The sequence below is a fragment of the Panthera leo genome, chromosome D3 (assembly GCF_018350215.1).
Source record: "Panthera leo isolate Ple1 chromosome D3, P.leo_Ple1_pat1.1, whole genome shotgun sequence".
NCBI classification, from domain to species: Eukaryota; Metazoa; Chordata; class Mammalia; order Carnivora; family Felidae; genus Panthera; species Panthera leo.
Window position 1 is genome coordinate 31,363,229 of NC_056690.1, and position 26,338 is coordinate 31,389,566.

The 26,338-nt window shown below is 38.9% G+C and overlaps 1 protein-coding gene across 7 annotated transcripts in view; it reads right to left on the reverse strand.

Moving 5' to 3' along the window:
- The window catches only part of RNMT (RNA guanine-7 methyltransferase), a 58,358-nt gene that overhangs the window by 1,606 nt on the left and 30,414 nt on the right, over positions 1-26,338 (reverse strand). For 3 of the 7 annotated variants that reach the window (XR_006195565.1, XR_006195567.1, XR_006195566.1), the window contains exon 11: positions 11,194-11,353. Coding sequence is in view for 3 of the 7 variants with exons in the window: in XM_042911651.1 (XP_042767585.1) it covers positions 14,948-15,003 (56 nt within the window). In the remaining 4 variants the exon portion in view is untranslated. Of the gene's footprint in view, positions 1-4,717; positions 4,806-11,193; positions 11,354-12,795; positions 15,004-21,698; positions 26,310-26,338 lie in introns of those variants that run through there. The other 4 variants (XR_006195568.1, XM_042911653.1, XM_042911651.1 and 1 more) reach the window with 4 other exon arrangements.

Below are 26,338 nucleotides of genomic sequence, written 5' to 3' on the forward strand. Positions count from 1 at the left end.
ACAGATACTGAAGCTGAAGTTCAATATGATTAATATGCTCAAGGCCACACAGTTAGAAAGTGGTGGCACTAGGATTTTACAAGTCTAAATCCAATGTGGCTTATGTAAAAACAAATTTCTAATAAAGAAAAATTAAAAGGGATGAGTTGGAACTCTAAAAACACTTTCCTTTTCACCATTCATTTTTACATTTTATGTTACCTGGAACAATCTGTTTTTAAATGAAACACTGTATGACTCTAAGAAGCAACAGCAGCCATATCCATGTATAAATAGGTTCTAATCCATGTGGACAGGAGTTCAAATGGCATGCCCATCTCCAATTGAAGTTACAAGGCTTTTGTGGAATGAAATGATAGATCAGTTGAGTAATGTAGTATCTTGACATGAATTTCTATTTTCAGAAAATATATATCAAGAAGAGGCTATTTCCAGACAAAAGAAAAAAGAAGTAATATTCAGAAAGCATTGTCTCATATTAAAACCCCTTTGAGAATAATTTGAGTATTGGTCTCATGGACGATCTATTTAAAAATACAAACATCTATGAACTAAACAACTCAATGTTTGCCCTTTCTTCACGAAGGCCAGAGCCCCTGCCAAATGGCTCAGTGCTGGGTTTCATGAGGGACATCAGGATCAGGAAGTCCCATTTCATGCTCAGGGAGGTTATAGTCAAGTGAAGCAGAAAGAGATAAGTCTGGAGTGATGATTATATAACCCAGGATGTAAGAAGGAAGAAAAAAGGAGAGGGAAGAAGGAAAAAGGGGGAAGGCAGAAGGAGGAAGAAAGAAGAAGGAGAAGGAGGAGAACGAGAAGGAGAAAGGAGAAGAAGAAAGAAAGGAGGAAAGAAGGAGAAGGAGAGGAAAAGGAGGAGGAGGGAAAAAAAAGGAGGAAGACAGGGAGAATCAGAAGAACTAACAATTATAGGAGTTGAGGGGTGGGGGGAAACAGGCATGTGTCTAAGGTCCTAGCAAAATCCCAGCAGAATCTGGAGTTCTGTGAAGATGGTTAGACTAGGGTGGGTGACAATCAGGAGGGACCACTTACAGGGGGGAGGCCATGAGGGTCTGTGGGGCAGGGGAGGGTGATCTGAGCCCAGGGAGAGGCAAGCACCCAGGCCAGCAGGAGCTGGGGCTGGGTGTGGTCTCTGTCAGAACCCAGGGAGAGAGCTGGGATCCAGGCAGCCACTCTCTCTTCCCATCTCAACTCCTGCCAGCTCCTTCCCAGGAGTCCCTCCAGGAAGAGGGATCTGTGAGGGCAGGCATGTGTAGACTACCCAGTGCAGCCTAGAAGGTGGAGACTGTGGGGGAATTTACTGCAACACAGTCCCCAACCTGCTCCCAGGGAGGAGGTTTGAAGACTGAGTAGGAATTAGATAAAGAAAACAGAAAAGTGAGTCTCTGAGCAAAGTAAACAGGGTGAATGAAGGTAGGAAGGTGACATGCTCCAGTTCAGTTTTCACCCACCATTAGTGAAAAGTGTCTGTAAGGGAGCAGGAAGGAAGGCCCCCACAGGAGATATTTTGTCCATCATGGGCTTGATCCTGAAAGTCTCCATGGGGAGACTTTGAAAGGACATAAGCAGGAATCACATTATGCAAGGCCAGGACTAGAGAGAGGCAAATGAGGCATTCACTCAGACACAAAATTTGAGTGCCAAACCCTTGTAATCAAGATAACTTAATATGGTAATGCACTATTTAAAAAAATCAAAATTAATGCCAAAAGTACACCATGAATAAATTATCAATATTTGAATAAAGGCAGGATAAGTGCTACTGATCTTTCCTTTGTAAGATGCATAGTTAAAATAGCACAGATACTGTAGAAGACACATTGGTATCCGGAGCAAGGAAGTTAAGGAATGCAGGTTTGACAGTCCAGGCCTGTGCTGCCCCATACAGTAGCCACTGGCTACTTAGCACTTGAATTCTTAATATCATCTCATCTTAATTAACTTAAGTTTTTAAAATTGATACACAACTCAGTGATTGGAAGACTGATATATGCTTGAAAACAATTTGGGTATGTGAATCTTTTTCCAGCTGAATTTTATTAAATCTAAAGATTAAGTATTTTCTTTGAAAATTTAGCATTTGAATTGTGCTTGTAAGACTAAAACACATGCTAGATTTTGAAAACTTCGATAAATAAAAGAGTTTGAACTACCTCATTAATAATTTTTATTTAATGTTTACATTGATTACATGTTAAAATGATACTAATTTGGGTATACTGGTTTCAATAAAATATATTTCCAAAATTAAATTCACCCCACTCTTCTGGCTTTTTTAATGTGGTTGCTAGAAAAAGTTAAATGCTGCATTGGCTCGCTTTCTGTTTCTATTGGTGGCATTGGGCTAGGTGGAAACCAGTGCAGTATGACTAAGATAGTGGCAGACAGATGACAGGTGCACAGATGTAGGGAACCTGGAAATGGAATCTGAGACCTTTGGCCAGGGTACCTCAGGCAGAACCTGAGATGGGGATCCTTACACAATCAATTTATGGGAGAGTCTCAGAACAATCCATGCAGAAGTGAGGAAAGCAAGTGAGGGCAGAAGAACCTGGGCACAAATGTGGTTTCATGGTAAGTCTGGTTTCAGCCTGCTCTCAGGGTAGATGTGGAGTTAAGTTGCACCAGAGGTTGTCCTGTCCAGGGGTGAGAGGGCTGGGCTGCCATACCTTCTACTTCAGTCAGTATTGGCTTCAGGCCATGCAGGGGTGAGGAAATGTAATCCCCTAGGAACCTTACAGTTGACAGCTCAGCCAAGAGTTGTCCTCCAGAAAAGAGTGAAAGTGTGGGGATCACCAGCAATCAATCTCTGTAGCAAGCAGCTGATTAACAGGTGTGCCAGCCCCATAGTGTGGGCATAATAGCATCTCTTACAGTGGATGTGAGGTTAAGTGAAAGGAATGGTGCCCTGGTTTCCTACCTGGGAAATGTGTGAGATGATGGATCCATTTCTCAAAGAAGAACCATAGATGGAATTGCAAGCTTACCATAAAAAGTGAGGAACTTGTTCTGTATGTGTTAAGTCTGCGGTGCTTGTGAGCCATTACTGTGGGGATGTCCAGAAGGGCACTGGGCATAGAGGTCTGAACAAAGAGATGAAGGATGGAGGGAGAGTATCAGCAGGAGGTGGCCCTTAAAGCCAAAGGCTTGGATGAAGTAACTTGGAAGAGGTATCCAGAGGAAGAGTAGAAACCTTAGGCCAGCACCTCAGGAGTGCTGAAATTTACTGTGTGTGTGGAGGAAACAGAAAAGAGAAATTAGGAGAAAGTGGCCCCACAATAGCCAAGGGAAAAGGAGGTGCCATGGAGGAGGGAAGGCTCAATAGACCAGTGCCCAAAAAAAGTTAAGCGAGATGCAACAAAGAAAGCACTGGTAGGTTTGACAGAGAAGTTTCTGTGTCATGTGTGGTGGAAGCCATATTGCTGTGGCTGAGAAGTGGACAGAAGTATGGCAGACCCTGAAAGTGGCCAAATTCCACACTTGCTTTTTGTTTCTTCTTTATTATCAGAACCCTTATTTTATTCATGCAGCATAGGTCTATCCAACAACCTTGGTGATAAAGGAAAGCAACTGAGTAGGAGCAAGGTAGATATGTGTGGCCTAGATGAATTGCTGCAGTGAGGGCACAGTGACAAGAGATTGTCTGTTTGGGCTCATTGTTTTGGGGTGGAGGAGACTTGAGGAATTAAGGTTGACACTCTTACCTACTAAAACCTATTTGGAAAAATAAAAAATGCTAGGTGGGTATTCTACCAGCCTGGTGTAAATGACTTTCTTTTTCCTGAAAATAAGATGAATCATGCTACCAATGAATAAAACACCTTTTGCCACCAAAGAGCCCCCTTATGGATGCAATGCTCTCAGAGCATTTTTAGCCAAATACTTTTGTGACCCCTTGCTGTGCCTGTCTATTTCCAGAGCTCCTTGGTGAATCCCCTGTGGACTCAAGAATCCTGGGTTTGTATCACTCACACTTTCCCCCCTGCTTCATTGGCCCCAGACTATAGCTCTGCTTCCATAAGAGTATGTGTGTTTTGTGATTGGAAAAGGACAGGTTCCTCATCTCTGGCCATTGTCTGTGTGCTGATAGAACCCCCTTTCCTGTGTGGGGAAATATCTTCCCTGTCCTTTGTGGTCCCCTGACTCTTTCAAAATAAATCACTGCAAAAAGACTAAAATTCTCCTATCTGCAACTCTGATACTATCTGCTTGCCTCTCTATATTATTAAAAACACATTTATGCAGGTTCAAGGGAATAGTGCTTCAAAATGCAGTTTCTGCTAGTTAATTGGACTGTATCCAAGTAACTGATGTAAATATTCCCCCATTCCCCTCCTTTTGGACATGTGTAATGGCTTAAATATGTAGAGTATTTCCTGCCCTCTAAAGACTCAATAAGCTGCATGCTGACTAGAGTATTCCGTGAAGGTCAGAGAGAACTTGGGCAGGAAAGAGACACCTGGATAGTTCATATTTATTTTTCATTTAACTACATATAAAATACTTATCTCTTCTGTTGTAGGCAGAAATTTCCAAAAGTCCTTTAAAAACATGTGTGTAGCAAGTCTTCTCTGTTCAAACATTCTAAACATCTTTTTACATTCAAAATGGAAATAAATAGACTTATACAGCTTAGAAGTCTCCATAGAATTGGTTAAAAATCTGACATAGAAAAGCACACTTCTCTCCCCACACCCACCTGTCATTTTCCAGACTAATTCATTTCTACTATCTGTTCAGGTCTGCATAGTAAATTCAGCATAAGGTCAGATCCAGGCAGGCCTCTCCTTTGGGGGAGAAAATAGCGTATGATTATACACATCAAATGTGTTGACCACATAGGTATTGTTCTAAGCACTAGAACATTCAGGACATTGTTATAGGCATAGCAGTAAAATAAATAGGAGTTTCCATCCCTGTGAAACTCTCATGCTGGTGAGAAGACCATTATCAATGCCATATGGTGATAAATCTCAGAAAAAAAGCTGAAGCAGGAGCAGGATAATGGGGCTGGAGAGTGGAGGTAGGTTCCACTTTATAGAAGTCTGAATGAAAAAAGTAAGGAAAAGCCATGTGGAAGAGTAAGAGTCCTGCAGACCAATTAGCCTATTCACAAGAAATTCTGCTTGCAATTTGAGGAGGCTCACAGACTATGGGGAAGCTTCTCCATGGATTCACAGGTTAAGAAACTCTCTTTTGAAGAGAAGGATTCTGTAATAGGCAGAATGGGTGGAATGGCAGGTGGAATGTTCTAATTCCTAGAATAGTGCTTTACCATTAGTAATGAAGTAGTGAAGCTCAAGATAGTGCTCCTCAACAATAACTTCAGAGAAGTCAATTGAAGGAAATGACTAAAGAGAAAGATGGCTGATGTTTAAGAAAATCACTATAATCATGAGTTAATGGTTTCAATTGACAGTAAATAATGGCCTATGGCTGTCATTGTCCATGCTGACAAATAATTTATTTCACGTTTTTAAATAAAAAGACATTTGTACATTCCTGATAACTGAGTACAAGAGCTGTGTTCCAATGTACTGCTTTCAGCTTAAATCACTGAGGCATTTTTACCACATTTAACTATTCTGTTAAAATCAGGATTTTAATACTTGCCATCATCAGATGAGAAGCTAAGAAACAGCCTTTCTGTGGAAAATAACAATAATTGTGTACAAAGTAGAGAAATATTCAATTACATGATAACACTTGGGTAATAAAAATTTGTTTCTGGTTTAAAAAAAAGAACCTCTCTTTTATATTGACCCCAAACATTTCCTTGTAGTTCATCTGTCCAAAGAGCTATTGTGTCCCATAACTGTTCTTTTTTTTTTTTTAATGTTTATTTACTTATTTTGAGACAGAGATGGGGGGAGGGACAGAGAGAGAGAGAGAATCCCAAACTGTCAGTGCAGAGCCTGAGGCAGGACTCGATTCCATGAATTGTGGGATCATGACTTAAGCCAAAATCAAGAGTTGGTGCTTAACTGACTAAGCCACCCAGGCACTCTAACATTTAATAATTCTTGACAAATGATTGAATAAGAATAGTTATGGGTGGCTCAGTCAGTGAAGTGCCTGACTCTTGATTTTGGCTCAGGTCATGATCCCACAGTTTGTGGGATTGAGCCCTGTCTGGGGCTTCATGCTAAGCATGGAGCTTGCTTTGAATTCTCTCTCTTCCTCTCTCTCTACCCCTCCCTTTCTAGTGCTCTCTCTTCCTCTCTCTCTCTCTCTCTCAAAATAAAGAAAGAAAGAGACTTAGGAGTGTCTGGGTGGCTCAGTTGGTTGAGCGTTCAACTTCAGCTCAGATCATGATCTCATGGTTCATGAGTTTGAGCCCCAAAGCCCTGCTTTGGTTCCTCTGTCCCCCTCTCTCTCTGCCCCTCATCCACTCACACTCTGTCTCTCTCTCAAAAATAAATAAACATTAAAAATAAATAAATAAACTTAAAAAAAAAGAATTATTAAATGTCAAATTAAAATGCCAGGTACTGGAGTCACACTAAATAAAGGTGCACCCCACCAACTACCTCAAGGGCACACAATCTAATGAGAAAGACAAACAAGTAAACAAACAAACACAAAACACAAACACAAACACAAAAAATTATATGTAGTTTCAGGAGTACTAAGATGGAGTTTAGTCTCTGAATGGGAAGTCAGATTAATTCCCCAAGAAGAGTTAATTTTCATGCTCAGAAAAAAAAAAAAAAGGTAGTTGACAAGCCAACAGAAGACAATCCTAATTCCATAGGGTTTAATAGGTGATTTTATTTAAAAGGATTGTTTCTTCATGTAATGTCTTTAGGCAGAAGATTAAACAAACTTTCTTTATGTAATATTTCATTGATATTTAATGTAATGTATATTATGAATTTCTAAGTGGAGAATTTACTACATGGTGTTTTTCAGACTTACTAGAATGAAAATACTTTCTTCACAGGGCATTGGTACTTACTGGGATGTGTTTGGTAGCAAGTAACAGACAAGCCAAAGAAATATAAACAATAAAGGGATTTGTTATCTCACATAAAATGTATGGGAAGAGTTCTATGTATACCATGCTAGACTGAGATTCAGAACAATTTACCTACAGAGAACTAGAAAAGCTAGACAAAATATTTTTTATGAAGTCATAGGAAAGTTATGGGCCCAAAACCTGAGAGAAGAAGAAAACTCTGAGAAGTAAACCCTGCATTTGGAATAGCTTTTACCCCAGAGCACTTGGTGATTCTGGAATAGGCTACTGAGAGGCTGTAAATGTGAGTAGAACTTTCAAAGTGTCACAGGGCTTGGAGGAAACTGGAGTTTAGGGCTAGCCAAAAATGAGGGTTAGGCAACCAATTACTCTCCACTTGTATTAGGATCCTGAAGAGGTATATCCTAGGAATAAGGGTAAACTAGAAAGAAATAGACCAACAGGATCTTAAACTCAGACCTGAATTATCTCAAATCCTAATCAAATAAGGATGATTTTGAATACTTACTGCCTCTAGTGAAACCGACTACCAGAAGTAAAAATAAATCCCCTTTGGAGGAAGGTAACATCGGCAGGTGCCTTGAATTATCTCTATAATTTTCATACAAAATGTCCAGCACTCAATCACAAATAATCAGCACATAATAGACACAGTCAGATGGGATCCAGTAGTGGAGTTATCAGACATAGACTTACACAGGAAATATGTTAAATGTAAATAGAGCAAATGTTCCAGTTAAAAGCTAAGATTGTCAGACAAGATTTTAAAAATATGATATACTGTTTAGAAGAGACATATCCTAAATGTAAGGACACAGGAAGGCTGAAAGTAAAAGAAAGAAACAAATTATACCATGTAAACACAAACTAAAAGAGCTTGTCTACAGTAACTATATTTCATTTCAAACAAAGAATAATTTAAGGCAAAAATTATTACTAGAGTTATTTATTTTATAAACTTTCAATTCATGGAAAATATATAACAATTCAAAATGTGCATGTACTTACACATGCAGGCACACATGCACACACACAGATGCACGCACATGCATGCACGCACACACACACACGCACACACATCCCAAGCCTAGATGGCTTCCAGCAAATTCTGTCACACATTTAAAGAAGATATAATGCCAATCTCTCACAAAACCTTCTACCAAATATAAAGAGAAAGAAAACTTCTCTGTGAGCTTTTTAAGGCCAGTATAACCTTGATACCAAACCTGAGAGGTGTCATAAGAAAGGAAAATTACAAATCAATCCTATGCATGAACAAAGATGCAAAAATCCTAAACAAAATATTAGCAAACTGAATCTAATCCAGAGCAAAGCCCTTACTCGCTTCAATTTTATGAAGCTGAGAGAGGTGAAGAAGCTGCAGAAAACAAGTTTGAAATAAGTGGAGGCTGGTTTGTGAGGTTTAAGGAAAGAAGCCATCTTCATAACGTAAAAGTAAAAGGTGAAGGAGCAAGTGCTGATGTGGATGCTGCAGCAATTTATCCAGAAAATCTAGTTAAGATAATTCATGAAGATGGCTATACAAAACAACAGATTTTCAGTATAGATGAAAGGAGAGCCTTTTATTGGATGAAGATGTCATTTTGGACTTTCAGAGCTAGAGAGAAGTCAATGCCTGACTTCAAAACTTCAAAGTTTAGGCTGACTTTCCATGTTAGAACTGATACAGTTGGTGATTTTAAATTGAAGCCAGTGCTCATTTGCCATTCTGAAAATCCTAGGGCCCTTAAGAATTATGCTAAATCTGCCTGTGCTCTATAAATGGAAAAACAAAGCTGAAATGACAGCACATCTGTTTACAACATGGTTGACTGAATATTTTGAGCCCACTACTGCGACCTACTGTTCACGAAAAAAAAAGATTTATTTCAAAATATTACTGCTCATTGACGATGCACCTGGTCATTCAAGAGCTCTGATGGAGATGAACAAGATTAATGTCATTTCTATGCCTGCAAACACACATCCATTCTGCAGCTCATGGATCAAGGAGTAATTTTGACTTTCAAGTCTTCCCACTTAAGAAATACTTTTCAGGGGCTCCTGGGTTGCTCAGTCCATTAAGCGTCTGACTCTTGGTTTCAGCTTAGGTATTGATCTCACGACTCAGTTGAGTTCAAGCCCCACATTGGGCTCTGCACTGATGGTGCAGAGCCTTCTTGAGATTCTCTCTTTTCCCCCTCTCTCGGCATCTCTCTCTCTAAATAAATAAATAAACTTAAAATATAATAGCATCAAACTTTAAAAAAAATAAAAAAGAAAGAAAGACATTTCAGGTTCAGGCTAGAGTATCCAGTGAGGGAGGGAGGGAGCCATGAGCTCTTTGCTAGAAGACCAAAGACTAGATTGTAGGAAAAGCAAATAGAAGACATGTTTTGAAAATGTGTATTAACGGTATTTCATCAGTTTGTAAGACATGAGTCTGAAATAGCTAGCAGCTTGGTTCTCAAAAAAATCTCTGAACCATGTGCAGCTCCGTGGGTAAGTGGGTCAGGACCCCATCATGAGACAGGTGGAAGGGAAAAACCCAGTCACAATATTTTATCTATCAGTATTCTGGCCAGGCCTCAGAGATGTGGCATAGCAGTATGTGAAAAAGAGGTCCCAGATTTATATGGAAAGGAAAGTAGACTAAGATATGACTGAATTGCTGTGATCCCATGATCAAACTTGAACAGATGAGGAGTTGCTTCTTATGGATGAGCAAAGAAAGTGGTTTTTTTGAGATGGAATCTATTCCTGGTGAAGATTGTTGGAACAACAGCAAAGGATTTAGAATATTCCATAAGCTTAGTTGATAAGGTATAGATGGGATTTGAGAAAACTGACTTCAATTTGGAAAAAAGTTCTACTGTGGGTAAAATGCTATCATACAGCATTACATGCTACAGAGAAATCAGCTGTGAAAGGAGTTGCTCAACGAGGCAATCTTCTTGGTTGTCTTAAGAAATTGCCACAGCAACCCTGACCTTCAGCAACCATCACCCTGATAAGTCAGCCACCATCAACATTGAGGCAAGACCCTCCAGCAGCAAAAGGGTTAGGCTTGCTGAAAGCTCACATGATGGTTAGCACTTTTATCAATAAAGTATTTTTTAATTGGGGTATGTATATTGTTTTTCTAGACATAATGCTACCGTACACTTACTATACTATACTATAGTGTACAATGTATGTATAATTTTTTAAATACAGGGAAACCAAATAATTCATTTGACTCATTTCATTGTGATATTCACTATTTATTTATTTATTTATTTATTTATTTATTTATTGCAGTAGTCTGGATCTGAACCCACAGAATCGCTGAAGTATGTACTAGATGAAATTAATGGCAAATTAGACATTACAGAATAGAAATTAGTAAACTTGAAGATATAGCTATAGAAACTATCCAAAGTGGAATGCAGAAAAAGAAAAGAGTGAAAATCAATGAACAGAACTTCAGTGAAATATAGGACAATATCAGGTCATATGTATATTTTGAGCCTCCAAAGGGGATGAGACTGGGGAGACTGAAAAACCTTTCGAAGAAATAATAGATGAAAGCTTTCTAAATTTGGTAAGATAATAAACTCACACACACAAGAGGCTCAATGAACTCCAAGAACAAGAAACAAGAAAACGTCACAAATTTGTTAAAACCAGTGTTAAAAAACATGCACAAACACTCATAAACATTCATGTACCTGAAAAAACACCCACTGCATTGTACTGGGGTTTATTTTCAGATTTGCCATAAATTCCTGATCCTAAATTGAGGAGTTCCAAAAGTTGAATCCTCCTCTAGCTGTCACACAAGCTGGAGTGTCAGGTATCTGGGACTGAGTATTGAGGGGTCACTCAACACATTTCTCCATTTTTCTCCATGTTGGTAGAGCACTCAGGGTCCATCTGGTGTGTATAAGGTAATTGGCAACATCCATTTCTGAAATAGGTTTGTCTAAAGGGGATGAAGAGTAACTACTCCCCTAGTGCCACGGGACAAGTCTGATCTGCTGACAGGGCACTGATGAGCAGTGAGGCATCTGAGTCATTCAGATGAGACTCTCTAGTATCCAAGACATTTTATGTTGACATATCTAGGGGCACTCAATAAACCACTTCCATCTTTCCCTCTGAGTTTGCTGAGCCATAAATTTGACCTATTTGCAGAATAGTGGGAGAGTGCTCACCTGAATGCTCATTCATGTGTCTTAGACACCCATGGGGTCAGTGTGAGGCCTCCTCATGACGCCCTACAAATGTTCGTTCAGGTCACAAACTTCTCTGCTATTGTTTGCCTGCTGCCATGGAGATTTCTTCCCTGATCCAGTGGGATACAAGAGGTCTCACCTGTGAAGACCAGTGGCTCAATGTTTAATGAGAAAGGGGAAGGGAAAAGAGTATCAGGATCCAGCTCTCCAAAAAGCCCCCGGAGAGGTGGTCCAATTAATAAAAGATTGCAAAACACCTCAATCAGTGTAATGGGCTCTCTTGAGAGCTGCTGCTTATCAATAGCAAATGGTCTCATGTTCAAAACAAAATATTTGAATGCTAAAGCTTACACCACCACTGCTGTCTTGGATAAAGCCCAGGTTGAGTGAGATGCCCTAAAAATGGAAGTTGCTGCTCACAAAAGAGGTCACTCGGGACCACCAGGAGCTCATCCTATAAACACCAAAAAGGAAGAAAAGGAGATGAAATGTTTAGGGACAGACAGGAGGCAAAAAATAAAGGGAAGAAAAGGAAAATTTTTACCACTTAGAATAAACCATTCTAAAAGATTTGATTAGAAGGAAGGAGAAGGGCTAAAGAGAATGAAATAATTATTCTAAGACAGGGACCTCTCTCTCCTGGGGAGAGCCTGCTGCCTAGAGACAACCCCTTTTCTTCCTATCAGCTAGAGACAGCCAGAGACAGACAGAACCTGAGGCTTCAGGTGGCTAACATCCTAAAACACACACACACGCACACACACACAAATCCTAAATATGGCAGGGAAGAGCGAATTAAATAAATTATATATAAATACAAATACAATAAAATGATTAAAACAAAGATGCATAATTTGACTCAACTGAAATCTAGAATTTGTATACTAAAATAATTTACACAAAAGATTAAAAGGCACTGATTGTGCCTCTACAACATAAGTTCTAAATTAAATTTAGCATTTGCTACAGCGCACCAGTTGACGTAACCTCACAAACTCAATCAATCCTGGGGCTCAAATTACACCTGTGAATCCCACAAAATTTAAATTTTGTATCACATATAATCTTAGGAAAGTAGCCAATGCAAAATAGAGAAAAAATAGGTATACCTCACTTAACAGCCTTGCCTAAATTTCCCACATTTATAGAATGGATTACTGCTCCCCTTAAGTTAAAATAGTTAATATGACCCAACATAAAGGAATTGTTTGAGAAAACAAGGCCTTCAAATATTAACATTTAATCCTTGATCCTTAATCATTAATAAAGGGGTGATCATCTCCACCACTTCTCTGTGTGACAGCCCAATTGTGCCTGTTGTTTTTTTTTTCCTTTTGGTTTGTTTTAAATGTTCATTTATTCATTTTGAGAGAGAAAGCATGAGAAGGGGAGGGGCATAGAGACAGGAAGAGAACCCAAGCAGTCTCTGAGCTGTCAGCACAAAGCCCAATGAGGGCTCTCTCTCACAATCATGTGAGATCGTGACCTGTGTGGAAATCAAAAGTTGAAGGCTTAACTGACTGAGCCACCCAGGCACCCTGTGCCTATTGTTAAACACAGAAAAAATAAATTGTGTTTCATGGGACAACTACAACCTGAATGCTGTGGTTCCCAGTTCTTAAAGCCCCATTCCCAATAGCCAATATTATTAAAATTACTGATTCTGTCCAATCAACAACCTATCAATATTTTGCTCTTATGGATTTGGTTAATATATTGTGTTCAATACCTGTTTCAACAGCCTCTTAGCTGCAATTTGTCTTTGTCTCTGAAGGGATACAATACACCTTTCTCTACCCATGGGACACCTTAGTGTCTCCACCACTGCACACAACCTTCGCAGACAAGGTATTCATTGCATGCGCCTTTCTCCAGGAGCACAGGTATGACATTACATTGAGGACTTCCTCCTCCAAGACCATTTGACACACTCATTACAGTTGCACAACTCTAATATTCATTCATTCTTTGGGGTTCTGGTGGCAACACTTCCTCATTTACAAATTTTACTTCAAATTAAAATCAACAGACACTCCTATTAGTGCCCTCAAAACCCTTCACTCTTGAGGCTCTGGCAACTCCTTTTCCAGTCTCCTGGAGTCTCAAGTTCACTTATAATGGCCAAAATTGTCCAAGGGCATTTAATTCAAGAAACTGCCCCTCTTGACCTCATGTTCTACCCTTAAAACTACAAATATCTACATACTGGACTTTCCTGAAAATAGGGACTCTCATAGACCCTGAGCCTGTGACTCTCCATTTTCTGTTGCCCATTGTGCTTTGGGTCATGGAAACAGCACAGCAACTGAGGTCTCCTTAAGATAGGATGGAGCTAAACATGGGCCCTCTGGCATATTCCATGTGCAGGAGGGGGTGATCTTCCCTGTCCTCAGTGTCTTTCTAGAGGAGTCACCCATTCCCCAGACTCCTCAGCTACCTAGGGCATCCCTTGGGATTAACTGAGTGAACAACAATGGGAGTTCATGAACCATACAAGTGACAGTGCTAACCACCAGCAGAATGTGCTATGTTCCCCTCAGCCAGGATGTCCATAATAAGGACAGGACTCCAAAACAACACACTAGACCAAACTTCAGGCAGTCATCTTAGTACCAGATGCCCCAGCCAACAAGTGTGCCCATCTTCACATTTATTATAAACTGCTGGATCATTACCTAAGAGTTGTCCCCTTCAGGGTAAAGAACCCTGGGAATCTCTTACCTCACAGATACACAAAATTATAAATCAAAATGGCATATGTCTTTACATGTACTAAGGCCACAATACTAAGCTTTGCCAGGACACTCCTTATTCCTTTCAGTTACAGACATTACTAATAGTAACCAAGACACACATTTCACTTCTCAAAAACAATGCTGTGCTCTTTGAAAAAGCCTTCACTAGAACTTTCATGTTCCTAATAGGTCCCAGATCATGAGTTAAATTAGGAGACATACTGGTCTTCTTGAACAACTCCTTTGTAAATCCAGTCTGGCAAATGGACCTCTCTATCTTGCCCTGGGTCTTAATCTCTCTTAATTTTAGGCTCTTTCACTGACTCATACCTCACACCAAATTTAAAAACTTTCTCACTGCCCTTTTTTATATTTAAAGAGGGATATATCTTGACTCCATGTATATTAAGACTCAATATATATTAATAGTGTCTACTCCTATATAAAATTTCAATCTTGTCTCCATCCCATAAGAAAACTCATAAAACAAGATGTCCTGTGGTAGCTGGTTCTAGTCAAGGTTAACTGAGCTACTCAAAATTGTTTTCATGGATCCAGGCTCCTTTTGTCTTCTGTTTTTGTGCTTAGGCTTGTTCCCTTATGGTTGCAAGATGGGTATCACATCAGTTTGTTCCAAAATGTCAGAGACAAGGGACAGTCTTATGACTTTTTATCAGGGACTAAACCTTTCTCAGAAACCCCTAAATAGACTCCCCTGTATTTCATCAACCAGCATTGGGTCACATGTCTCTGGTGGACAGAATAACTAATGCCACCTGCCCCCAAAGATGTCTACATCCTCATCTCCAGAACCTGTGGCAAGGTGCTTGGCAGATGTGATTAAGGATCTGGAGGTGGGAAGGTTATCCTTATTATCCAGTGGGCTCTATATAATCACAAAAGTTCTTAAAGAGGAAAGCAGGAGGGTCCACGCTCTTCACACGTTGGAGCTGAAATCTGTTCTTCAGCCTTTGAACAAGTATGGTTCAAGAGACATCTCAAATAACGTGTGAAGTTAGTAACTTCCCTTCCAGTTCATAGTTGTTCTCTGGATCTATGGAAATAAATGAAAGCCCCCGTCACAAGAATAAGTAGAAGCTATCTACTCAGAACTTGCTGGAGCAAGGGAGTCGGCACCACTACGGGCCTTGGACACACTCATGAGCAGCCAGAGGAGGGAGAAAGTTTAAAAAAAAAGGATAATCCAGTTTGGAAGTTGGTGGTGTTGGGAAGCTGGAGCAGCCTGTTGGAAGCAGGCCAATCATGATTTGTTGGGGGAGCATATTTGGCTTTCTCTGGTTGGTCATAAATGGAGGTGGGAACAAAGATAGGGAAGCTGAGAGTCACTGACCAAGTCCTGGCTGTTCTGAGCCATGGCTGTAGAGGTCATGGCTTAAAGGGCTGGCTACTGCAGAGGGTGTGGGTCAGAGTTCTGTGGTCATCTATGGTCTGCTGTCCATTGTATGTTCAGCCTTTCAGGGTTTACTTCTCACTGTTGCCTCTCATCTCAGCTGCCTATTGTCACAGAATTTTGCATTCCTTAAACTCACAGGAGCCCCCAGATCCTGGCATAAGGATTGTGAGGTGGCCTAGGAGCTGGGCAGTCAGAGTCAGGAGGGAAGGAGGAAAATTGGAACCAATGATTTGTTTGGAGGGTTGTAGCCAGATACTGACAGAAACTGGAAGAATTAAAAACTGGATAATGATTAACAATTTGGACAAGGTGACAGGATCCAATCCAATCTGCAGGTAGGGACCAAAAATGGTTTTTACACTGTATGTGTGAGGTGGGGGGAAAAGGGGCAGAAAGGTGGTCTTCACCAAACAAGGCATAATGTGCATATCCTTCAGTTACCATCATTTATAGAGTTACAATGAATGGAGTTAGGATCTAATAACCTAGAAGAGTATGCTATATAGACAATGCATAGTTATCCGCTGAACCACAAAATTTTTCTCTGTATCTCCTTGAAAGGGATGTCCCAAAAGTAGTTTTTTGTTGGAAGGAAGACAAGTAAATGGAGTGCAGGATGAGGAGGAAGCGCAGGAAAAGGCTGACACAGGATACAATAAGTTTACATGTCTACATTACTTACTGGGCACCCATAGGGTGTAGAGAAGTCTGGATTATACCCTGCTGGAGAATTGGAAGGAATTCCCAGCTAAGGAACCTCAGCCACTAGAAACCCAAAGAGCAGGGGTTTCCGTCTCTTGCTAATGCTTCTGTTCATTTTAAGTGTGGGGATTCACTGCCAACGTTTATGGATGAAATATAAGGAAATTTAAAGCTTCAGACAATTGCTAACGAAGACCATTTGTTGCATTAATAACACAAAGGTAAATGTTATAGGAAATATCTCCTGTTAGCATGCCAGTTTAGCCCTGGATAATTAAATAAATTGCAACAATCTGTGGTAGGAAATAACTGTTAAAAGTCATTAAAATGTACTTTTATTTTCCTCAATCTCACAAGCAGGAAGAGCAACTTCAGTTTTGTGTGGATTGGTTGTTTTCATAGAGCAGTTGGAGTAAAGGTGAGGCAGAGAAGAATAGGAGTGCTTTCTGTTCTAGCAGTGTTTGCAAAGAACTCTCACAAAAATGACTTTGTTGGTCATCTTCTAGGTTTGATGTCAGAACAATATACAACCTTATCCACTCAAATCTCTGTGGTTAGAGGTATACTTCTAGATTTCCGGAAATTTTACCTTCATATTTTTTTTTTACATTTTCTAGTACACATAATAAACTTCTTATTAACAGGAACCAAGTCTTTTACTTCCAGAGTAATCTAGTCATACAACCAATCACTCCACATTGTCCAGGCTGTTGTAAATATTTTAGGTTTTATGGGCCCATATGGTCTGTGCTGCATATTCCTTTAAAAATTTTTAACAGTAGTTTGCAGATCCCTATCTTATCCCAAATACCCCTCTTGCCCCTTTTCAGTTACTCACAGATTTCATCTCCCTGTCCCAAACAAACATTAATCTACTTCCTGCCTCCATAGTAGGGGTCTACAAACTACTATCATGGGCCAGATCTAGCCTGTGGCCTGTTTTTGTAAATAGTTTCTTGGAAACACAAACCGTGCCCATTCATTTACATTACAGTATACCACAGCTTTCTCCCAACAACTGCAGAGCTTCGTTAAAAGAGAGACTGTATGGCTGACAAAGCCTAAAATATTTACTGCATTGCCCTTTACAGAAAATTTTTGCTGACCTCTGTCCATGCACTTGCCTTTTCAAAGGCCATTTCATATGCATGGAATCACACAATATATACTCTTCTGAATCTGACCTCTTTTATTCAGCATACAGTTTTGGAGGTTCATTTATATTGTATCATGTATAAGAAGTTCATTCCTTTTTATTGCTGAATATTCCATTGTAAGGATACACCACATTTTGTTTATCTGTTCACAGTTGATAGATATGTGGATTGCTTCCACATTTGAGCTGCTATGAATAATGCTGTGAACACTGACATACAAGTCTTACGTGTGGACATATGTTTTCATTTCTCTTGGGTAGACCCCTAGGAGTAGATTTTATGGGTCATATGGTAAATTTATGTCTAACATTTTAAGAAAATGTCAAGCTGCTTTCCAAAGTGGCTATGCTGTTTTGCATTCTCAGGAGCAACATATGAGGGCTCCCTCTTCACCATGTCCTCCCCAACACTTGTCTGTTCATTTTGGTTATGCCATTCTAGTGGATGGAAAGTGGTACTGTGTTATGGTTTTAAACTGGATTTCCAAATGACTAATGATGATGATTTTTTTCCTGTGCTTTTTAGCCATTTGTATGTCTTCTTTTGTAAACCTCTGTTCAAATATTTTGCCGATTTGTAAACTGGATTGTTTGCCTCATTGAGTTTTAAGAGTTCTTTGTATATTCTGGATACAAGTCATTTGCCACAAATATGATTTGCAAATATTTTTCCCATTCTATAGGCTATTAATTTCTTTAACCAGTGTCTTTTAATGCACAAAATTTTAAATTTTGATAAAGTCCAATTTATCAATCATATTTTAATGGATGAATGAGTTTGGTATCATATCTAAGAAATCTTTGACTAACCCAGGGTCATGAGGACTTTTCCCTATGTTTTCTTCTAAAAGTGTTATAGTTTCAGTTCTTAAATTAGGTCTTGAATCCATTTTGAGTTAATTTTTGCATATGGTGTAAGATAAGGGTCAAAATTGCACCATCACCATTTGTCAAGAAGACTATCCTTTCCCTATATATTGTGGCATCTCTCTTGAAAATCAATGGACTTAAATATGAGTTTATTTTTGTACTCTACATTCTCTCCCGTTGATCTGTATGTCTATGCTCATGCCACACTGTCTTAATTACTATATATTTATAGCAAATTTTGAAATCAAGAAGTGTTAAGTCCTCTCACTCTGTTCTTTTAAAAATTTGCTGCTGGGTCCTTTGCAGTAATATATAAATTTTAGGATCAGTTTGTCAATTTCTGCGAAGAAAGCTTACTGAAATTTCTATGGGGATTGCATTGAATCTATAGACCATTTGGGGGTAAGTTGTGATCCTAACAATATTGAGTATCTCAATATATGAACTTGAAATGCCTCTTTCCTTAGGTCTTTAATTTTTCTCAGCAATATCTTGAAGTTTTCAATGTACAAACCTTAGGGTTTTTGTTTGCTAAACTTATTCCTAAGTATTTTATTTGTGAACTGAATTTTTTCTGAATCCCATTTTTGAATTGTTCATTGATAGTACATAGGAAGACAACCTACTTTTTGTATATTGATCTTGTATCATGTAACTGCTGAACTTACAATTTTTTATGGGTGTGAATATTTTAGAATTTTCTATATATAGTTGTCTGCAAATAAGACTGTTTCACTCATTCTTTTTCAATGTGGGTGTCTTTCACTTCTTTTTCTTGCTTGATTACACTGGTTACAACCTCCAGTATAACATTAAATAGAAGTGGTGAGAGTGAATATCTTTGTCTTATACCTTATTTTATCTGTCTTCATTAAGTATGATGTTAGCTGTTGGTTTTTGCAGATGCCTTTGATCAGGCTGAAGAGGTTCCCTTCTATTCCAGGTTTGTTGAATTTTATCATGAGAGATGTCAGATTTTTATAAAACACTTTGTCTATTGCAGTGATCATGTGGTTCTTCCTTTTATTAATATGGTGAGTGATATTAATTTTATTTTCAGATGTTAAACCACCTTTGCATTACTGGAATAAATCCTACCTAATTGTGGTATATAATCTTTTTTTTTTTTTTTTAAATTTTTTTTTCAACGTTTTTTATTTATTTTTGGGACAGAGAGAGACAGAGCATGAACGGGGGAGGGGCAGAGAGAGAGGGAGACACAGAATCTGAAACAGGCTCCAGGCTCCGAGCCATCAGCCCAGAGCCTGACGCGGGGCTCGAACTCACAGACCGCGAGATCGTGACCTGGCTGAAGTCGGACGCTTAACCGACTGCGCCACCCAGGCGCCCCGGTATATAATCTTTTTTATACGCTGCTGGATTCCGTTGGCTAGTGTTTTGTTGGAGATTTTTGGAATTATATTCATGAGATACTGGTTTTCTTTACTTGTGATGTCTTTTCCTGGCTTTGGTATCAGAGCCTCATAGAAGGAGATGGGAAATACTCCCTCCTTCTCTACTTTGTAGAAGAGTTTATGAAGGATTGGTATTGTTTCTTCCTTAAATATTTTTCACAGAAATCACCAGTAAAGCCATCTGGGCCTGAGTTTCTCTTTGTGGACAGATTTTTAAGTACTTATTCGATTTTTTTTTTTACTATTCAGATTCCCTATTTTTTTAAGTCAGTTTCAGTATTTTGGGTCCTTTTTGTCTGAATACAAATTGTTCCTTAACATAAAATTGTTCGTATTATTCCTTTACAATCCTTTTTTTTTTTTTTTTGGATAGTGAGTTCGTCTTTCATTCTTCATTTTGCTAAGTTATCTTTTTTTCATCATCTAGCTAACAGTTTGTCAATTTTGTTGATCTTTTCAAAGAATCAATTTTTTATTTTGATTTTCTCTATTGTTTCTGTCTTCTATTTCTTTTTCATTCTTATTTCCTTCTTTCTTTTTGCTTTGGGTTTAATATGCTTATTCTTCCCCAGTGCCTATGCCCCTCTAGTTTCTTAAGTGGAATCTTAGGTTATTGACTAGAGATCTCCTTTTTATTTTTTCTTTCCCAATATAGGTTTTTATAGCTATACATTTCCCTCTAAGTACTGCTTTCGCTTCATCCCACACATCCTGATGTGTTTTTATTTTCATTTAGCTCAAAATATTTTGATTTCCCTTGTCATTTCTTTTTTGACCCATGGGCTATTTAGAAAGTCCTTTGGTTTAATTCCAAGTATTTGTAGATTTCTCAAATTTCCTTCTGCCTTTGATTTCTAATTCTATTGTGGTAGGAAAAATGTTTTGTATGATTTTAATCCTTTTAATTTTATGGACATTTGTTCCATGGTCTACCCTGAATAATATTTCATTTATGCCTAAAAATAATGTCTATTGTGTTAAGTGTTCTATAGATGACATTTATATAATATATGACATTTATATTAATATATATTAATTTATATTAATATAATATATAATAATATAATATAGATGACATTGATAATGTTGTTTAAATCTTTTCTATCTTTATTGATCAGGGCTATCTTTTAAAAGATTGTCACGCTGATATAATCCTCTTGTGGCTTTCCACTGATTTTAGAATATCTAGGTTTCTTTCCACCCTTGCCTATCTCTATGCATTCATCATGTAACACTCTTCACTTTGCTCAACTTAATTAACAAGCTAAAACTACCTTTGTATCCTTTTATTGATATCAAGACCTATTACAAAGACATAATTAAGATAGTGTGGTATTGGTGCATGGATAAATAAGCTGACCTATGGAACAGAACAGAGTTCAGAAACAAACCCACACATGTATGATCACCTTATACATCAAAAAGGTAAAAAAACAGTGGTATAGGGGAAACAAGATGGTTTTTATCAAGAAGTGGTGCTGGGAGAGCTAAAAATCCATAGAGGAAAACTTCTACCTTAAACCCTAGCTCACATTAACAAAAAAATCAGTATGATTCAGATTTAAAAGTAAAAGGTAAAACAAAAAAGATTTTGAAGAAAACATAGGACACATTCATGATCTCAGAATAGACAAATATTTCTTAAGCAAAATATGCCAACTATGAAAGAGAACACTGGTATACTGTATTAAAATTAACAGCTTATTTTCATATGTATTATATGTATATTTCATATAGTCTCACAACATAATACATTCAACAAATGACATGTATCCGAAATTGATATATTTTTGAAAACCACAAGACAATACAAAAGATAGTCCATCGAACAGAAAAGTGGGCAAGAACCTGAACAGATATTTAAAAAGAGGATAATCAAAAGGCAAGAATTATATGAAAAGTGAAATGAAATCTGATTAATAATCAGTGAAAACTAAAGCCACAGTGAGATACCACCACATGCCTGTCAGAATAAAATGACAAAGATTGACACTACCAAGTGTGGGGCAATTGGAACTTTTGAAAACTGTTTGGCAGTATCCAGTAAACTGAATATAATGTACATAATGGGACCCTGTAATTACAATGCTAGGCAGAAATGAGTACCTATGTGTACCAAAATTCATGTACTAGAATATTTGAGGCAGTACTATCAATAATAGTTCCGAACCTGGGAATGAACCAAACATCCATTGGATAAATATGTGGTTTATTTACACAATGGAGTACTATACAGACAGAAGGAACCACATATAAATACATGCAACAGAAATCTTACAAACATAATGTAGAGCAAATAAGCCAGATATAAGAGAATACATACTATTTGATTCCATTTATATGATGTCCAAAAACAGACGAATCTACTCTATGTTCTTAGAAGTCAGATAGTGGTTATGCTTGGGGAGGTAGTACCTGGAAGGGAACATGAGGGGCCATCTGGGTTGGTGGTAACAGTTTGTTGATTTAAGTGATGACTGTATTTGTGTTCCATTTGTGAAAAATCGACTAGTATATGTTACATTTCATTTAAAAATTTTAAAACAAAATGATTTGCCTCTGCTTAATCAACTCAGACTGAAGAAGTGATTCCTTCTCTTGACCTCTCCCTTTGGCTACACTCTCACACTTATGCTACCACCTCCTGCCACTTCCAAATGATGAGGGTGGGAAAAGAACCATCCCCCATTCCCTAACATGCAGACTAAACTAGATTTGCTACAGGGCTGGTTGCTAAAGGAGCAAGTCTACCAAAATATGAAGTCCAAGTTGATCTTTGCCCTCCTGCCTGTTGATTATTCACTTTTTACCCTCCTCCCCTAGGACACTCAAATGCTCTTCTGCTCTCTCTGCCCCAAATCCTCTTACTCAGGATAAATGCTCCTCTCAGGGAACATTTAAATATCAAAGGTTTGAACCAAAAGGTTGGAGCACCAACCAGTTAACATTTCAAGTTGTGGGTAGTGCACGGGTGAGAAGTCATCTGGGTCTTTGTAACACCCCTGGAGATTGGGGTGCAGGCTGGACTTGAGGAATATGGGTGTTCAAATCTTGGCTCTGCCTTGGGCAAATTTGTACCTTCTCTGTGCCTCAGTTTCATTATTAAAATAGGGATTAGTGCTTACTTCAAATCATTATTAGAATCAAAATGAATTAACACATATAAAAGATTTAGAAAAATAACTGACCCAATAAATGTTAGTTGTCAACTTGGCTTTAGCCAAGGTATGCTGTCCCCAAGCATGGCTTGGGATGAATCTAGAGCTGAGGGCTTTGGGGTTAACCCAAAAATCTCCCCAAACTGAGGAGGGCATTCCTTGGGCATCCCACACTTGCTTAGTACTGCAGTGAGGAGCAGGTACCCATGCTTCAGGGCTACACGGGAGCGGAGGAGAAATTGAGAACGTGAAGAGCTGGCTGTCCCCCCAGGCTAGTCACATATATCTATAAATAAATAAGTGTAGGAGCTTCTGCACTGACTGCCTTCAAGGAATCAGGAATGTTGCTCTGTCAGAGGGTGAGAAATGAGGTGTGTAGTTCTGACATAACAGCATCTAGGGAGGTGGTGATTCCATATACCTATGCTTCCTATTTGACTAAAGGGCCAGTAAACACCACAGGCATTTTAGTACAACTTTTATTTAGGGCCCTGGGTTCTGGATCTGGCCTTTACTTTGAAGATGCAGAAGCGTTGGCAGTGACTGGCTCACAATACATACAAAGCCTGAGGTAGACAACAAAAAGTCAGTTTATCACAATGCAAAATAATAATCAGTAGGTAGAATATTCACACTGGCATTTCCTCTTAGGCAGACCTACAGAAGAAGCCAAATCTTCAGTAGAAGGATACTTGAAGATCTACCAAAAAATAACTTAGTTGCAATAAACAGGCCAAAGAACACATCCCCAGAAGAACTAATGAGACTGGAAATCTGGACCTCCAATAGTGGACAATGCTTTTTCTGCATCTCCACTGCTGACCAACATTGCACCCTGTCTCATAGCCCGTCACTTGATACACCTCTGCTCTGATGCCTATCAGTGCTATCATAATTTAAATAGCAATCACATTTCCTCAATTTCCAAGTTTGGGGACCAGGGAGGCTAGGAAACTCTGTACTGGTAATCTACCTTTCAGACTCATCATGCATACTACTTAACAGAAGTCAAATTTCTTTGGGGAGTAACACTGGAACCAGAGGCTTGGTGGGAACTGGAAGAGCAATCATTACCCGCAGATGGCTATAGTGTACAGGTTAGGACCCCTTCGCGTTGGATGCAGCTGGAAATGGTCAGTTTGTCTCCCTGAACACTGTGGCTACACAGTAGCTCTCCTTTAGTGTATTCTAGGCCCAAAGACTTCAACCTGAATATTCTTGTTATGCCAAAATCCAGCCATGTTCCCTGACCAATCCTCCCAATCCTTAGGTTGTGTCCTCTCACAAATGGCTGGTTTGATCATTTCTTTCATCCTTGGAGGACAAATTGGAGTGCCTGTAGTCACTCCCACAACTACTCACACATCACTGACCTGACAGTGAAGAGCCATGTCCTCTTCATAAGTTACAAGTCTTGAATGGAAAATCCCCAAACTTTCAGACTGTGGGTATGTGGGGGTGGGGGGGAGGGGGGGGGCGGTGCTAAGTCCTCCCAGCTTTTACCTTGGTGATGGGAGATGATGGGCAGGATCCACCTTTTCTTAACAGTTATCCCTGAGTCACTGCCCAGACACTTAGCTGCAGCAGGAACGCATCAGGGAATGGGGGGAAGAGCAGAGGCAGCCATGAGACCAACAAAGCTCAGGGGCAAGGGAAACACTAGAACTCTGCATCCTCCTGGTATGGCTCTGCAAGCCTCCTGCACACACAACAGCTTACTTGCTCAGACTGAAGAGATCTGCTCAATACACTCGTGTTTTCTTTGCTCCTTTCTACCCCTTCAGTGAAGGCTCCAGGGACTCCACCTTCCTTTTCTGCTTTGTATCACCACCAAACACTCCATCCTTCAGTGGGATCCTAAAGAGCAGGAGGCTAAAAACGTCTTATTACTTGCTTAGAATTAACTAAGACCATTAAATGAAAATGATGATAGGAAATGATAAAGAAGCTTTACATCCTCTATCGAACTATCAAAACATTTTCTGGTACCTGCCCCAGAATTAAAATGAACCTGGATATGTACACTAAGAGCTCACCATCCCTACCTCCCCAGCACCATTACAAAAACTTTGTTAGTTAATGGCAGCCACCACAGTCAGAAGTACTATTATTTATTTCTCCAAATAACTTATGGCAAACCACCACATAAGGCAAAAAGACTTCATTTTTGTAAACCGGTAACAGTTTGGAGGTTGACAGACTGCACAAGGAACAGAAATTAGGTAACCCGTGTTCTCTTGTTAAAAGGTCTGTTACTCCAACACCATGAATTATCTACATATATAAACAAATTAAGAAACTTTACCTTTTAAACAAGTACTCTGGATAGTTATAGAAAGTAATGTCTTTAGACCTATGCATTAAACAAATGATTTTTAAAAGAATACGCAATAATTGCTCTGCTTTGTTCTCTGTAAGTTTTTCACTACATCTAAACACTGGCAAGTTTTTTAAACAGTGATGTAAAGTAAAGACAACAGTTCACCTAGGTGTCTGTTGGAAGAGGAGTCAAGCAAGAAGCCAGGGCTGAAAATAGTAACAGTTCTGAAACGGCAAATGCAAATTCTGAATGATGATGAGATGCTGGACCCTACTGTGCAAAGTACAACGTTGTAATAGAAGAACCGGTACTGCTTCTCTCTGGGCTGAAGGGGAGTAACAAATCTATACAGCACACAGTGCCAGTATCCTCTCTGACATCAGGGAGAATTAACCTGAAGTCTGCTTGTCCGTTCCCTTTAGTCACATCCTCCTATTGCAGTTTCATACGTAAGTCTGAGGAAAATGTGCAACAGGTTCACATGGGACAGGTTCATTAAATTTTGAGAAAAACAGCTACGGCATTTTTGTTAAATGAAGAAAGGGAAATGTGTCTAAATACATTCTTGATAACAAGAAGCATTAATTGTTATGGAAGGAAATTCTTAAGATAAAGCCCCTAAAGTCCAAAACAATTTTATGCTGGCATCTAAAACGTTCCAACCAGTTCCAGAATTAGATCGTATTAGCAAACAGTTAGTATTTACAGTGAAATGTAATAACTGGCTACAATTCTAGGTAAATAACTTTATGACCATCTACAATTTTGTTTTAAACTTGTAACTTTAGCGATGTATACTGAACATATTCAGTTGTACAGAACACAATCCATTTAATCTTGAAAAACACTATATATCAGAACAGAAATGAGCACACACTCCCGGCAAACCAGTATGCTCCCTCATCAATTCTACAACTACAATAAATTTAATACTATAAACAAACATTAAACAAATCAGAGCACTGTGGAAAGGGTCCAGCAGCTTTAACAAGTCATATTATAATTTTTATGCGCTAATAGAGTAGAGAGGCAAATGGAATTCTTAGAACATTACTTAAAAATAGACTTTTAAAGACAAAGGTCCCAACTCATTCTTATATACACACACAAAAGTTCATCTGTCACAGACAGCAAATGTTGAATTTATACACTGGAGTTTCCGGCAGCATCCTGCACATTTAGACTAATTAAAACAAACAAGCAAACAGGAAGTTGTCAAATCTAGGATGGATCACGCAAATCTGTACAAGACAGGCCACAGCTGTCCTGGGGCTACTGTATATGTGCTCACTGCTGCTTCTCAAATGCAAAGACCAAGTAAATACCTAAAAAGAAAGTAATAGAAATTTGAGTT